The following is a 16,120-nucleotide window of genomic DNA, read 5'->3' as shown; positions in this document are numbered from 1 at the left end:
TATTCCACCCTAATTTAACAATTTTAAAGCTGTGGTTGGAAATTCCTTTTTGGTGGGAAAGAAAGAACAGGAAGAAACAGGGAAGTTTATGATTGTTGTCACAGCAGAGTATGTGCAGGTATACTCACTGTAAGTAGAGAATCCAAGACATGATGCGCTTGCACAAACATGCCTTCATTAAAAGTGATTAGCATGCAGCCTGTCAAACGGAAGAATACATTAAAGATGACTGACTGTCACACTCAAAATGAATCTAGTTCTATAGAAGTGAGATGCATACTATACTGTACTAGTGAGGGTTGACTGTGTTTTTTTGTTTCAGTAGTGAATTTAAATACCACCTACAAGTAAAGCACTTCATGTTAAGCTTGTGAGCCACTGTGTGTTATCCTGAATACCAGCAGTAAAGGATCATTGGCAGCCCGCAGAAACACTACTCTCTATTATCAAGCATCAGTGTCTTCTTGACTGGACACTTGCCACGTCTCTTCTCCTACTCATCATGTGTCTAACTTTACACTGTCAGAAAGCATTGTAGGTTTACTATATTTACAGTTGTACTCACAACCTGTTTTTAAATTTTCATTCAAAAATGAAATAGTGTTTTATCATGAATCTGATAGTTTCCAGCGTGTCTTTTGTTTATCTGGAGTTAATCATGAAAAGCTCCTCAAGCTTTGAATCTAGTTCGAACTGGCACATTTGGTTCAGAAGTCCTAATCTAATTAGTAATCGCACCTTAAATCCTGAATTGTAAATTAAAACTTGGATTCTGAGAAAACACTGATCTATTTCCTCAAATCTAGTGTAAATATAATACTTTTATTTTCAAACTGTAATTATATTTCCATAGCACCACAAGCCTTTGGACTTATGTTGGCATTCGTACAGTTTTCAATGGCAGGTGGAAAATGATGATGTCAAACTAGATTTATGCATCAGATCCTTTTCTTTTGAGACACACCGGACCACACTGACTTATATATCATATTCAAATATGCCACAGTTGACTGACTTTACAAAGAATGTGCAAGAGACTGAAGACACATCACTTGTCTCAAAGCTGAAAAGTCTTTCACTACTCATCATCACTCTGTCGACATCTCCTCCTCTGTGGTTTCCATGGCTTCAGTGAGGTAAATAATAAACAAGGAATAATATATTTGATCTCTATTCACTTGTACTTTGTGAAAAGATAAAGAAAGGTAAAGTATAAAGCATTTAACAAGTGCCAATATTGGTTAAATCCTGTACATGTCAAAGATGCAGCTTTTACAGAAAAGATGTTGTCAACCAGTGAAGATGACATAGAGTTTCACACCATTGCTGACCCTAATAAATGAAATAAAAATGTTATTGATATAAAATGTTCAAAAAAATTAAAAAGAAAATAGATTATGTTGTTTTTAAGTTACTAATTTGGAAATATTCCAGAGACAGAGGGTACATTTTTTGCAAGTACTCACTTCATCAGAGTGTCACTTTTTTTTTTATGGTGCCGATCTCATTTTAGAATGAAAGTCTTGTTGGATGGTGGACATGCTGTGGTGCTGTCAGATCATCCAGTGACGAGACATGGTTAGAGAAGTTACCTGACAGCTCACTGGTATGTGAAGCCGCTTCGCTCTTATTATGTCAAAGGTAGGCACTCTCTGACCAGTTAGTGGTCTGGACTGATGAATAATTTAATAAGAACTATCACAGCATTTTCTTTCTGTCATTAACAACTATAGACAGAGTCATTTTCATCATTCTGTACTGTATGTCAAAGTTTCAGCAGTTTAAGAACGAACTAATTAATGTCAAGACACACCAGAAAACAAGAGAGATCCTGATATCACGACCATATAATGCATACAAAGGAACAATCTAACTTTTGGAAGTTCAGTCAAAAGAAAAAGTTCACATTCAAATGATTAAACAAGATATCAGAGCTTAACTGAAACCCCCTGATACTAAAATCCTACTTAAAACTTGACAAATGCAAAGTTATTTCCTCCACGCTGACTGTCATGAGAACAGAGCTAACTGTCTCCTTCATCTAAGACAGCTGATAATCGTCTCCTTGACAACACATTTAACAGCATTCAAGCACAGTGTGAGGAAAAAAAATCAGTGGTGAGATAGAAGAGGGAATTAAATATAATACCATAGATAATGACTGAATAAATGTCTATTAAAGCGTTTTTTATGTGAAGTGTATTTTCTTTCATGTTTTGATAAACCAAGTTTGGTTGAATATTGAAGTCATGTCTCTCACCTTCATGTGGAGACACTGAGGGGGAAAAAAATCAGTGGGTTGAAATCTTCTCACTGAATAAAAGAAAATATCTTGAAGTGTCCAGATTTGGATAACATGCCAACAAAAACCCACATTATTAGAAGACAAAAGAGAAATAATGACATTAGTTGGCCTTTCTGATACCACTGTTTGGACTTCACACTGAGCAGGAAATTGGCATGAGGTCAATTCTAATTTCTAATTTGCCTCTATCTAAATGGTACTCACTAGCTGGCATATTCAGCACTTCTCCAGAGCTGCCAGCAAGACTTATGAAGAGCATTTGGAGAAATGAGAGGCAGTGAGAGAAATCCTCATTTTTAATTCACCATTTCTCTGTGTGCTCTAAATAATTAGTGGGACAAAAATAGGTAAACACAAACAATTTGCACCTGATAATGTTAAGTAATAAAAATCTGATGCACAGAATTTGTTTCAACAGTTCATAAACACGTACATATAATTGTTTACGTTTTCATTTAACCTGTTACAGTGTCAATCATTGTCATTTCATTGCTCTCACTTGTCTGGCACCTTATCACTTTGGAACCATTTTTAGAACACTGTGGGGCAGTAAACACAGTTTCCATGGAAACATCGCCGAGACACACATTGATAAGCGGATTGGCGCAGCTGTATTTCTCAGATGACGAATGAAACCTCAAAAGCTGAGAGGGTTTCAGCTGGAGAACACAATTAAACGCTGCCAATATATTGGGGAAGAGGGTTCCACATAAGCAGAGGAATCTGTTTGATTTCTCGTTATTCATTATGAGGCAGATAACAAATTACTGTTATCTGGTTTTTGCCAAAGCACCCCCTGGCTCTGCCTGCCTGCCTGCCTGCCAGCCAGCCAGCCAGCGGTTCTGCCTCTGTCTCTGACAGCAGTTGCATATGGGCAACAATTTCCAATTAGATTTTACTTTACAAATGGATATATTGATCTGCTGCAGCTGTTCTCATTAAGCTGGAGAGAAACAATCAGGCACAGTTTAATTTGCCATCAGTCAATAGTCTTAAGCAGATGAAAAAGAAGAAAGGTCAGACATGTTTAAAAAAAAACCGAATGTATTAAATTGCTAGCACAATATGTTCGCTTTGTTCACTTTGTTTCAAAATACTCTAAAGAACACAGCTTATAACATATCCATTGAAAGTTTGTTTAATTAATGGTGTACAATGAACACACATTAAATATAATAGATGTCTATATATCAGTGTCCCAAGTGTTACAGCAGGGTTATGGGCTGAGACTCAGCTGTTGGGAGGAAACACACAGAGAACGACTTGATCACAGTGCGACTGATGGTGTCGTGAGAGATGCTCTGCCTGACAGCAACACATCTCCCCTCTGTGGCTTTTGTAGGTCCTAAAAGGGCTGCACAGAAAGTATGAGAGCACTGACCTAAAAAACAGACTTTTCCTCCCCATGAAGCGCTGAGGATACAGCTTCATCAACAGCATGTTGATTTGTGGAGTGCAAAGAGTACCGGTGAACCAGATGGTGAAATACCACGCTGACAAACACAAACTGTCCACTGTCGGGTAATGTTGAAAAATGTAAGCAAATATCATGTTGTTATTGGTGCTCAGGTGAAGTACATCCCCACTAGTTTTGCCTGAGAAGTCCTAACAAAACACGCAAATAAACACACTACAGAAGTGTACATTACTCATTCTGAGTGTGGATCAGTGTGGGTGAAGTTCAGTGATGAACTCGTTCCCCGCTGGCAGTCTGATGTTTTTTAATGAAGCAGGGCCTCCAGAGGATAGAAAAATGACACACTACTGGACTGGACTTTGCCAGTGAGTACAGGCAAGTCCTGCTCCTCTGTTTTTCTTTGTACTTTGGGTGCTATGAATGGAAAACACACCACTATTTAATGATACACAGATACGAGCATCCTGAAAAGCCATTTTCTGTCGCAAGAGAAAGAGAAAGCTCCTCTTTTGAAAATCCCTATCCTAAATAGCCATATCTAAAGCAAAGAGAATTGGGTCAAAATGGCCCAATGTGCCAGACACTAAAATCTGCATTTAAAAGCTTCAGTGAGCCATCGGTAAAATAATTGAAAATGGTAATGAAGGTCTGCTATTACCAGGTCAGCAAAAGAAAATCTGCCATTATGTTCACAATATTAAAAGGGACTGCAGGCTAGAATGCTCTTGTTTATGATGATGATTATAGCAAAATTACAGATCATGTAGATCATGTTAAAGCATGTGCTGGCAAATTGATCTGATGTGTGCATAAAGATGAAGAAGTGAAGCGATTCCTGAACTGAACTGCGACAGCACCGGGGAGATCATGTAGATAAAAGTGACTACTTATTCGTAAAATTGATCCATTTGACAAATAATAGCTACTTGGGAACTCACAATCTGCAGGGTATTAATGTGAGACTCACAGCACTAATGGTTTATCCAAGGATCCTGTCCTATTTGTTGGAGTGAGGTACAAAACCAGATTGAAACATCTCCATTTGGAGGTCACCTAACCTGCAAATGAATAAAATATGAGAAGATACATTTATCGCTAATTAGTATTGATATTGTGTTTGTGAAAGATGTGGCAGGGAAATTATGTTCAGGGCTGGCAGAGAGTAATCAGCCTGAAAATGGACGCTATGATGCATTGCTTCAATATAAAGCTTGAATGATGCGACTATTCATTTCACCATAATTGTCTTTGGGAGTGGCAATAGTTAAGAGATGTTTACAGAACAAGTATTTAAGGCTATCCATACACAGAACCATTCAATATATTGATTTGGTCACTACATATATACACTCCTATACAATAAGAACATTTGTCATTCTGTCAGTCCTCAGTAATGATAAAAAAAACATCACACCTGAGAGAATAGATAATTAAAAATTCTGTTTAAGAAATCTGTTCAACAGCAGGTGGGCTTTCATCAAATGCAAGTGGAAATTTGGTTAAAACTCTGATTAAGACATTGAAATACTGTCAGAAATATCACTACATGTTTGTTATTATTTGTTTGTTATTGTTTGTTATATATTGTTCTTTGATTCTTATTCTGTAGTGGTTCTCAAGAGGGCTAGCAAAAAGGGGACTTTTGGTCATAGGTTTCTGTAATAAAACATCTAAAAGATAAAAAATTTATCAGATGGGGGTCTGTGGTCTAATTTCTGTCAGTTTAGAGGTGACATGACATGAAAAAGTTTGAACCACTGCTATATAGGAGTCAGTCTGCTTTTATTCTGTGCGCTTACTGATAATGATGTGAAAATCTCTCCAGTGATTTATCATTCTGATTATACTGTCATGTTGCTCCTTTGGATATAATCAGTAATTATTAGAAAAAGTTACATACTAGAAATATAATACATGCTCATTTCATTATGAAAAATCATGCAATTGTTTTTCTAAGAGGTGTCAAACTTTTTTTATTAGTGTTTGTCTCTTCATCTTTTTCATTTTTTGTTGATGATTTAGCTCAATATTAGATGAGACTCCGGCAGAACATCAGTCGACTGTGCAAGATTTGTACAGTAATTTCTAATTTGTGGTGAAACTGTGGCTTGCTCTGCTTTTGACCCACATTAGCAACAGGAACTTGACAGAAGAGTGCACACTGTGATGCCAATTATCACACATCTTCAACTGTTGTTGTTGTATTCTCATATTTCACCGCTTTGTTTGGCTGTTTCTCTATTAACTATCCCTCCTGACAATACAAGGCAACACTTGGAAGTCACAATACATGTAACAATATAACACATAGCGTTCACATATATGCTTACTGTGGGTTTTTTTCATCTTACACAGCATCTCATCTGTGTCACATACACATACAAACACACACATGTTTGTATAGCTATCTTAGTGAGGACATTCATTGATATCATGCATTCCCTAGCCCCTAACCCTAACCCTAACCCTAAACTGAACCGAAACCCAATTCTAACCTTGACCCTAAAACTAAGTCTGAACCCTTTGAAGGTGTGTCAGAAAGTGAGGAGGGTCTAAAACTCGAATTGGTTCTCACAATGATAGCCATACAAGTACACACCTATACTTTCTTGTATTTTCTGTATACATACTAGAAACAATCTTAACCTGAATCAACTCTGAATTATGTTGTGATAAACGCTGGCAAGCTTTTCGCAATCCAGTAATCGGCTCCTTGTACCGTGGATTCATGGTTTAAAAAAAATGTAAGTGAGTTCAAAAAGGATATAGATGTAGAGCACACACACACACACACACACACACACACACACACACATGCACACATGACTGCATGCTGTCATTTTAAACTCAGGAGAGTCAACAGGAGCGCAGCTGCTTGGAGGTGATACTATTCAAATAACATAAGTCGCCTGTCATCCAATGAGTTGATAATTTCCCTCAGGTAAACTCTTTCTTAATCTGCCAAGTGCCATAACAGGAGTCCTCTGGAGAAATTTATTTTCAACATTTTGTGATAGGAAGAAAAACCACATTAATGCCACTTGTTAATTGAAAATGTCGACTTATCAGCTGACAAATGGCCAGTATAGGCTATATGTGACATTTGTACATGCACCTGTCTACTTATATCAAGGCCAATGCGAACTAATGAGCGACACTGCTCTGTTGAACATGGAGGATTCATTAGAATGTCTGAGGAAATGTGATATTTTGATTAATTTGAAAAATTAAATGTTTAAGTCATGCTCTGTTCTTTCTACAGATTTAACTGTTATTAGTGTTTTTCCTCAGCTGTATCACATTATCATGGAGAAAATAATGAATTCTGAGTTCATTATTTGTTGCACAATTGCATAGCACTATCCAAATAATACAGTGGCCATGAGGTGCAAAGCACAACATCTCTGGGCAAAACACATAATCAGTTCAGAGAACACAACAGCTTCAAAGAAGATACAGTGTTCTGATATATATCGTTATGTATACTTTCATCCAAAAAAAAGTGTGTGAACAACCTTGGTATGACTGCAGTCATTAGAAGTCAAGTCCATGACATCCATGAGTGTGACCTGGACACCTGTGACCGTCTTATTCTTTTCTTCTAAGGTAGTTCTGACAGCCTAGATGTATGTTCTGGGTCATTATCTTGCTGTAGGATGAACCCCTGACTAACTAGACCAGAGGGTATTGCATGGCTCTGCTAAATGCTGTGGTAGTCTGTTTGGTCCGGGGTGTCAGTCACTCTGTGCAAGTCACCAACTCTGGATCCTGCAAAAGAGCCCCAGACCATCATGCATCATCAGGGTTTGTGACTAATTAACAAAAGTTGGGACATCTGTAGGAGTTGTTTGCATCAACTACCACTCTGAAATTGACATTATTTTTCAGTTTCTGTTACCTTAACTTTTTTCCAACCCTTGGTAGTTTACCTTGAACTGCTTAAATTTCAATAAAAACTGGAAAAATTGTCGTGTTCTAAACATTTTGACTGGAATTGCATGTGACTTCATGCTGATTATGGAGTGAAAGGTTCGTACATCTGTATATTCTCACACAATGAGAGCCAATGGAGCTCAAGGTTCAATTTCTTTTGATCAGGAACAAGCTATTGTAAGCAGAATAGACTTTCAAGTGAAATCTGCACTCAGTGTCTGCACAAGTTACTGTAAACCTTCTGCAAACTATGTTTTTTATGTGATAGTTTTGTGGGAAAAAAGCTAAATCATGAAAGGTAAAGCAAAGTTCAAAGTTTTGGTTATTGTTGCAATGTTAGAACACAACTGACATAAGTACATGAACAACTGGGGGGAAAATTGTTATGTTTTGTCCAATGTTGTTGTCCGTTGTATCTCAGAGCAACAATAAAATAATGCACTAGATGGCAGCATAGTATAGACTACTGTTACAGTTATTCTGTTCATACAGTAAATGATGCCAACTACAATGCAGTTTAAATTTACACGTCCTTTCCTGAAAAAATACTCACTCAATCAGCAAACTGTTCATCATGTAAAATGTAGGCTAAGACACATCCTTGAGCTACTGGAGAAGTGTTGGTGTAATGTGGTTTCTGCCCATGGCCACTGATGCCAGCCAGCAAATGCTGGGAGTGGTGGGAGAATTCAGCAATAGTTAGAACAATGTTTGCCTGAGTGGGCATCCAATCAAGAATAAATTAAATCTCCATTTCAGAGTCTTTTCTCTCACATTCTTGTGTTTTACGTGTGCCAGAATGAAATGTTTTAACTTGGAAAAGGGTGATTGCTGCCTCTGGACATTCAACACACAGCTGATGGTTTCTTCATGGTGCATCCTGTAGGCTATAGTGTGTTGAGTGCAATAGAGTCGCAGTGACCCAATTATCTCTGGAGGCAGAGTCACGAGGGCGTGCATAGTTTGCTCTTTGTTTTTCCATTCCCGGAGTTAAGTCTGTCTGATGAGTCCTCCAAATTTCGGCCACTCCCAGCTCTTTTCACTCTTAACACCACCAGAAATCACGGACAGCAGATGCAATATGGTTTGTGGTGCTGTTACATCGCAGCTGGAATGTGTTTTTCTCACTCCATTCACACTCTAGATTTAGCATGTCTGTCCACAGGGGTCCTATGGATGTTTTTTTTTTAATCTCTCTTTTTATGTTGGGGTTTGAGGAAATATCTAGCCTGGATGCAACTTCCTGCCCAGCCCCCAGCTGTGCATGGAGCTGTTTTGTGACTACCCTCTGCCTGGGGCCTCGGGGCCGATAAATTACATGAGCTCAGAGCTGCCTACTCCCCTTGACCTGCGTGAGTCAGTCACCGCTATGTAGATCTGTTTTGACTCATAAGCACTGGTGGTACTTTGTGTTTGCAGAACCTCCAGCAGACACATGTGAAACTCCTCCATGTATTTTGTAAAACTCCATGGAGAACTCAATAAATTAGAGGGTAATTGTGAGCTTCAATAACAGTTGACATAATCAAACATACCCTGTCAAACTGAGGATTAGTTCAGAAAAACATTGGATAAAAGATTCAGACACAAATATAAATTATTACTGAACAGCATATGTTTTTGACTTGTAAGCATGATTTACTTTTACAGGCAAGCTGAATAGATTAAACTCTTTTGATAGCCTTTTTGTGGGTAGTGGTAAACAATACGTTTCCTCCATATTTTCCTTGAGATGGCAATGAAACATTCTTTTCCACATCGTCTCAAATACTAAACCAGATGTTGATTCCACACTAAACCTCACATGTTCTTCACTTCACTACAAGGTCGAAGTCTTGAGAACAATTGTGCTCCCTGAGTTCAAAGGGATTTTATTTTTACAAATAACTATAATACATTCCATTTTCTAATCACTAATTTGTTTATTTTCAAATGAACAATAAGATCACCCACTGGGTTTTAAATGAGGTTTATGAAATGAGACTATTCCCAACCGACTGAGGAGCCACTAATCTTTCATCTCATCTTAAAAAAGGACGGTCAGGAATGTTGGAGACACACAGCTTTACCATAATTGTGAAAATGTGGTGGTGAAAATATTCTTTAACAGAAAACCTCATCATCAGTTGCAGCCAGTCTTTAAGTAATAAGTGCCACAGAGGATAAAGACACAAAAATGGCACACTGGTGGCAAGTAACTAAGTACATTTACTCAAATACTGTACTTAAGTACAGTTAATTGTACTTTACTGGGGTATTTCCATGCTATTTATAGCTCTACTCCGCTACATTTCAGAGGAAAATATTGTACTTTTTACTCCACTATATTTATTTCAAAACTATAGTTACTTGTTACTTTTCAGATCAATATTTCATGCCCAAAACGTATGATCAGTTTTGCATTGTTATAGATCAGACTATCCAAGTTCTAATTCAGTATAAGGTTTCAAAATGTTCCACAAAATATTTTAGTTGGAAGGAATTTGTCTGCACTAACAAAAACTTTTTCCATAAATGTGTGCAGTAACTGCATGTTGCTGCCTCTTCTCTTTAAGTCTGTTTACTCTGAGTAAGGTATTTGGAAAAACTGATGTAATCAATTCAATTATCTCACAGATTTGCACACAATTAATAATACACTGAATATCTCTCATATTTTATAATGTTTTGTATTGTTTCTAAACCAAATACTCTTTTGTATAATTTTATCACTGAGACGAAGGTAGAGTTTTAGTTCTTAGTTCTGTTCATTATCATCATCGTTACGAACTGACACATTCAGTAAGTCCTTAAAGGCCAGAATTGTCCAACCAAGTCATGCAACATTCACTTTAACAACTCTCAGTGTGCTTTAAGCTGCCTCTCATTTTGAGCCCATTCACAGCGTCTGCCATTTTCTCAGTAGTTTGTAACCATGGTGGCTGTTGTATTTGGTGCAGCTCTTCAACAGCCTCTCTTTATTTGCAATTAGATGCTGTAGTATTACCTCAGTTTGCCCCTGTGCTGCCTGCCATCATCCCTGTTCAGCTGTGCTTATTCTTAATTAGAAACATAACATAAATTAGAACAAAGAAAATTGCTTTAAGAAATGTCCAGTCTCCAGCTGTAACTTCTTACACGGCCTATTTGGTAAGATAAACACTTAAGAAAGATACTGTTACTATAACTGATACTTTTCCCATATCAGATATTTGAGATATCAGTTTGCACCAATCAAATGCTCAATAAGCAGATTGTCCAGACCTGATTTAGTGCTGGACAGCAAAACCTGGATTATTATTCAAGTATTAAAATATTAAGTAGTAAAGTATTTCCAGAATGTAATGTCCAGAATGGACATTTGCAATGTTTTGATTTCACGATAAAGCTTTAATTGGCGATAAAGCTTTAATTGTGAGGAACAACACTAGCGGCTCTGTTATAGGCAGACCACTACCACAGTCTTTGTTCTATATATCTGAATCACTCAACTGCTGTTTTCTGCAGAATACAGCAACCACTGATAAAGTAAGAAGTCATGTCGTGGAGTATGGCTCTCCATACTGTAAGTGACATGACCATATGTGTATTGTCAGATAAAAAGGCTTTGTCTGATGTGTTTTGTTTTGCCATGGTCCACCCTAATAACAGTTGCATGCCTGCTGTCTGCCAGCTGCCGTGCCTGCTGTAACAGCCAGCACAGTGCTGGAATGTTCCCATGCAGATCCTCTATTCACACACACAGACGTGCAGCTCATGCACACCATACAGAAAGAAAGTCTGAAAGCACGCCAGAGAGCTCGTGGAACTTCCAGTTTATGGAGATACAGATTTATGATTACAGTGTCCTGTATTTCATTTTATGGGGCCACCTACTCTGTGCTGCTTAAGGAAAATATTTTTTAAAATGTTGAGGCTCCAATAAGTGTCTCTTTTCAGTGTTGGCATTGTATGGGAAGGTGGGCTTTGACCTGAATGCAAACATAAATACATTAAATATAAATGATCAAAATCAAAAATTCATCTTTTGACCTCTGACAGATTTAGATGTTTGCAAAGCACATTTGCTGAATATGCAGATCAGGTTTACAGATAGAAGAGTCCAGAAACCATTGAAAAAGAAAACCTTTTGCTAAAGTGATATGATGAGAAAAACAAGAATAAACAAATAAATGTTGAATTTAGATTTTTTTTTAAAGATGAAATTCTCTTTGTAATTCTGAAGCTGACCAATTAAATATTTGCCTTTAGGCCGCTTTTGTGCTCGCCATGTTGGGCTGATGCCCTGTTTGACCATGAAACAACCCATTGAGGGTTGCCCACTTGGCCACTAATGAAAAGACTGGCTTGGATTAGGGGGTGCTCAGACCTCCTTGGATACCGGATACCGGCACACTGGATTGATGGTGATTGGCATTGTTTCACTAAAGGCCCCCATCTTTGTGAAAGACGGCGATTTATCCCAGACCACAGAAGTAATGTCAAACATGAGATATATCTTAAAAAACCTTATGAATGCATGCATATGCTGGTGTGCATGCATGTAACTTTGTTTGTGTTTTGCTGCAGACTCTGTAAACCTCTAGATGCATATATTTACCTGTACATGTGTAGACTACTAGGAATGCTCTGATGCCTGCATGATTGCATGCATATATGTATTTAAATAAGACTCTGTTAAAAAACTAAATTATTTCTCGCCCATAGAAGGTGATGTTTGGGTTAATGAGATGGTTTGGGTATGGGGTCGGAGAAATAATACAGCTCTATCAACATACAGTATTTATGTGAGTTATTAAAGTTAACAATTGTGCATCTATCTGTGAATATACTCATGAAAAAGTTCAAATCAATAAAAAATAATTGCATTTTTTTTTCATTAATTTCAAACTTATTGGGACAGCAGATATATTCCTGACTCAGCAGCTCATTTGATGACCTCTGACCCGTGATAACACCTCATCTGTCTGTCAATTTGACAAAGCAGAGCACAGCTGACCTGATAACAGTGTATCCTAAACACTGGCTTGCTGTGTCTATATGATAAACAGCACACAGTACAGAGAAGAAGTGCATGGAATAAATCAGTTCAGATCCACTTCAGAGTGTTTGGGTTTATCTAGTTTATGATACAGGGGGACTTTGTGCACAGGATTGCAGGAATGCGTCAAGATAAAAGTGGCTCATGATGACTTGGGTGACCGGTGAAACTTCCCGATGAGGGCTGAGGAGGTGAGGGGGGGGGGGGGGGCAGCCTGAGCGAGCTCCGTCCTCCCATCAGTAATCCCCTCAGTGGTGACGTCAGCCGGGCTGTCTCCAAAGGGACGCAGCGTTGAGTGTTTGAGCAGCCAGGCGGCCAGTGCGCATCCCAGGACTCAACATCAGTGTAGCTGGGGCTCAACTTTCAGCTGATCGCTCAACTTCGGACTCATTGGGGGAACCTTTACAAAATGGGTAAGTTTAATCAACAAATGCTCCAGTTTAGCTGGACCTCGGATCTATATGACGCTGTTTGGTGACGACGGCATGCTTCACACTTTTGTTATTGTCGCTGAAACTTCGGGGCGCGTCGATTGTTTTTACATAAACTATTCTGAAGTCAAATTTCACTACCAGTGCTGCAGAAGTAGGCTGTTTCACTTGACCCGGTTTCATGAGAATCGGCATTAGAGCAGCCTGCTGAACCAACTTGAGGAAAGCGATTAGAGAGATTATGTCCATCAGGATTCCTGCAGTCTACTCTTGTCTGTGGAGGTGTTAAATCCAGATCAACGTGCTGTCTCTTTTACAACTGCTTTCGATGGCACATAATTGGTGAACTATTGGGATTAAGCTCTCATATGATCAAAACTTGTTTTCAACCGGCCTTTCTTTATCAGTGATCAGATTGATCATCTGCAATCACTGATCATGTTGTTGCATTGTTTGCTTGATTGTCTTGGGGGGTAAAACTGCTGCAAATAAAGAAAAAATGCTGGATCTGCTGGTAAATCATGACTAAAAGTAAATGAAAACATAAATAAATAGGCAACATATTGTATTAGTCAGATGCTCCATGCATGCTGTATGCCATGCCAGAGCGTGTGATTGCTATCTAATGGGCTGAGCTGAGACTGTCCCATCTTTAAATCAGTCCCAAGTGTTGGCCATCTGTGCTCCTAACCTAGGGGGAACGCATGGGAAGAGTGAGGCGCTCATGCCATGGATGTTTTAGTAACTTCTTGCTGGCTTAAACACTTTGAAACTGTGAGCCAGATAGGATAATACAGGAAACACACTCTCAACTGTTCTCATCCTCGATATTTTACAGTAAAAAATGACACATAACAGATCCCATTATTGTAATTCTTATTCTACCATTTTTATCTTTGGGTAACTTTTTTTGTGGCTTGTGTTATTGCTGCGGTGCAGCTGAGGCCAGGGAAGAACACTGTGTGAGAATATGTATCAATGCTCATTAATTCGCTCTGAAGCTCCCACAGAGGCGTCTTTGTGCTCCTAATTTGGAGCTGCTCCTTTGTGCAACTTCAGTGGCTCTTAATGTAGAGAGAAGTTCACTGAATTGCAAGTTTCAGAGCGGATGCCCTGTGAACTAATTCCCCACAGACCCTCTTTCTCTGTCTCATGGATTAGTGCATGGCAATCGACCTTTGTGCATTGTCCACTTGTTAAAGCACCCATTTTATATTCAAACACTCTCTATGTCCCTTTTAGGAAAAAAATGGTATATCCTGTTGTTTTGAATAAGGAGATTAATCTGGAGACTTGCTAGTTGCTGTAAAGGTTGCTTTTTGTTGTGGCAGAGAAACGGATATCATCTGCTGGGCCGTGATTTACTGTGTTTCATGTGAAATAGCTTTGAAAACAGAAAATGGATTATGTATGTCAACGAAGCCCAAAATAAACAGGATGCTCTGAAGTTGATAGTGCAAGGAGCTGAAAACGGGGAAGTGAAGATGTCATTTGGAGGTTATATAACTTATGTCTGATTTGATTTTACGGTGACCTTCACCTCGGAGTGGGGCCGCATGCTTTTTTTCAGAGAGATTCTCCTCTGTCCTCGAGGTGGAACGATTTAACAGTGCATTGGCCTGTGTGTAGGGTGTGGGAGGATAACTTGGCCTCAATCCGCTGAGCTCAATGTGGTTGTCGATTCAGAGGGAGGCAGCAAGTCATTTTAGATTGTTGGTGTTAGTCCTGTGACTATTAGCCATTCAACAGTGTTTGCCTGCTCGATAACAAAACTCATTGAATTAAATGATGGTTTTCAGTTTTAGTCAAACATTTTATAATAGTGTATAATCTGGAGAGAAAGTAAAGATAAGAAAGTAGTTTATTGCATGTGGTGATCATACTCATTTAAGCAAGATAATCATGACATATTGCTTAGAAAGCTTAATATTTTTCCCTTGTGGTAGATTGTAACCACTAAACTTGTTGGCGGTGCTCAGAAGACATTTGGAAAAACAAAAAATATTTAAAAGCTCTGAGTTTAATACAGCGTAGAAAATAAACCAGCTGTTCAAGTTATGTTTTTGCAGACACAATTTAATTATGTGCTTAACAGTTAAGGCTGTCTTATGACAGCAGATTCAACTAATCAAATTCAGCAAATTATGTACATGACTATGAACACTGTGTCTGTTCTTCTTGGAACCGGAGCCCGATCACAAAAAAAAAAAGAAAAAGATTGTTTTTCCTTATGGAAACTTGTGAACTCTCTAGTCAGAGTCTTCTGTATTCAGTGTGTTGGTGTTTTGGTAAAGGTCATCGAGGCAGGACACAAACCAGATCCAAATGTTACTTCATTGTTTTTGAGTAATTTGAGTTAATCGCAGTTGACAGTTTTTTAATGTGTTTTAAATTAAACATCTTGTTGTTGTCAGCTGAAGCTGAACAACCCAGCTGTTTGTGAGTCATGCTTTACTGGTACATGTGGACGCCTAAACCTGGCCTCTCTTGATTTTAGTGCAGACTTCATGATAAAAATCCTCTTATTGATCCTGTTCTTCAGTGATCCACATGCATAGGCCTTCATAATGATTTTTACATGTGTGTCTGGGACGTGTCTCAGAGTTGTCAGCTGTCTTGTGTTCTTTTAATGATGTGCGTTCCTGTTTCTGTCTGAACTAGGATGTCTGGAAAGTGTCTGATTATTTAGCTCGCACATCAGCAGTGATCGCTGTCACAGACACATGTGGTGGGCTATGTATGTGCTGTGACCCAACATCCTGAGACTGAGGAGAGGAAAGACCCATGACTGCTAATGCTGTGCTGGAGGAGGTGTTTTTGCACTCTGGAAATTAACAACGTCAACTGATGGCAGAGCAACAACAGGGAGTCAGGACATTTCCCCTACTTTTAGTTGACTCATGGAGATTGTGCAAAATGTAGTTCCTCTGAACATGCTTCTGTTCTCCAGAGATGCAGAGCAGAACACAAGACTGCAAGATGATTCACTGCAGAAATATCCAAAGGATGCTGAG

The 16,120-nt window shown here is 38.6% G+C and overlaps 1 protein-coding gene across 1 annotated transcript in view; it reads left to right on the top strand.

Moving 5' to 3' along the window:
• Positions 1-12,930: 12,930 nt before the first annotated feature.
• Positions 12,931-16,120, top strand: part of gpm6bb (glycoprotein M6Bb) — a 34,723-nt gene continuing 31,533 nt past the window's right edge. The window contains exon 1 of the mRNA XM_067603696.1: positions 12,931-13,088. Coding sequence (XP_067459797.1) covers positions 13,085-13,088 — 4 coding nt within the window. The 5' untranslated portion in view covers positions 12,931-13,084. The remainder of the gene's footprint in view (positions 13,089-16,120) is intronic.

Source organism: Thunnus thynnus, chromosome 11, assembly GCF_963924715.1.
Source record: "Thunnus thynnus chromosome 11, fThuThy2.1, whole genome shotgun sequence".
NCBI lineage: Eukaryota > Metazoa > Chordata > Actinopteri > Scombriformes > Scombridae > Thunnus > Thunnus thynnus.
Note: the sequence above shows the minus strand (reverse complement) of the source record. Positions and strands in the feature narration are given on the sequence as shown.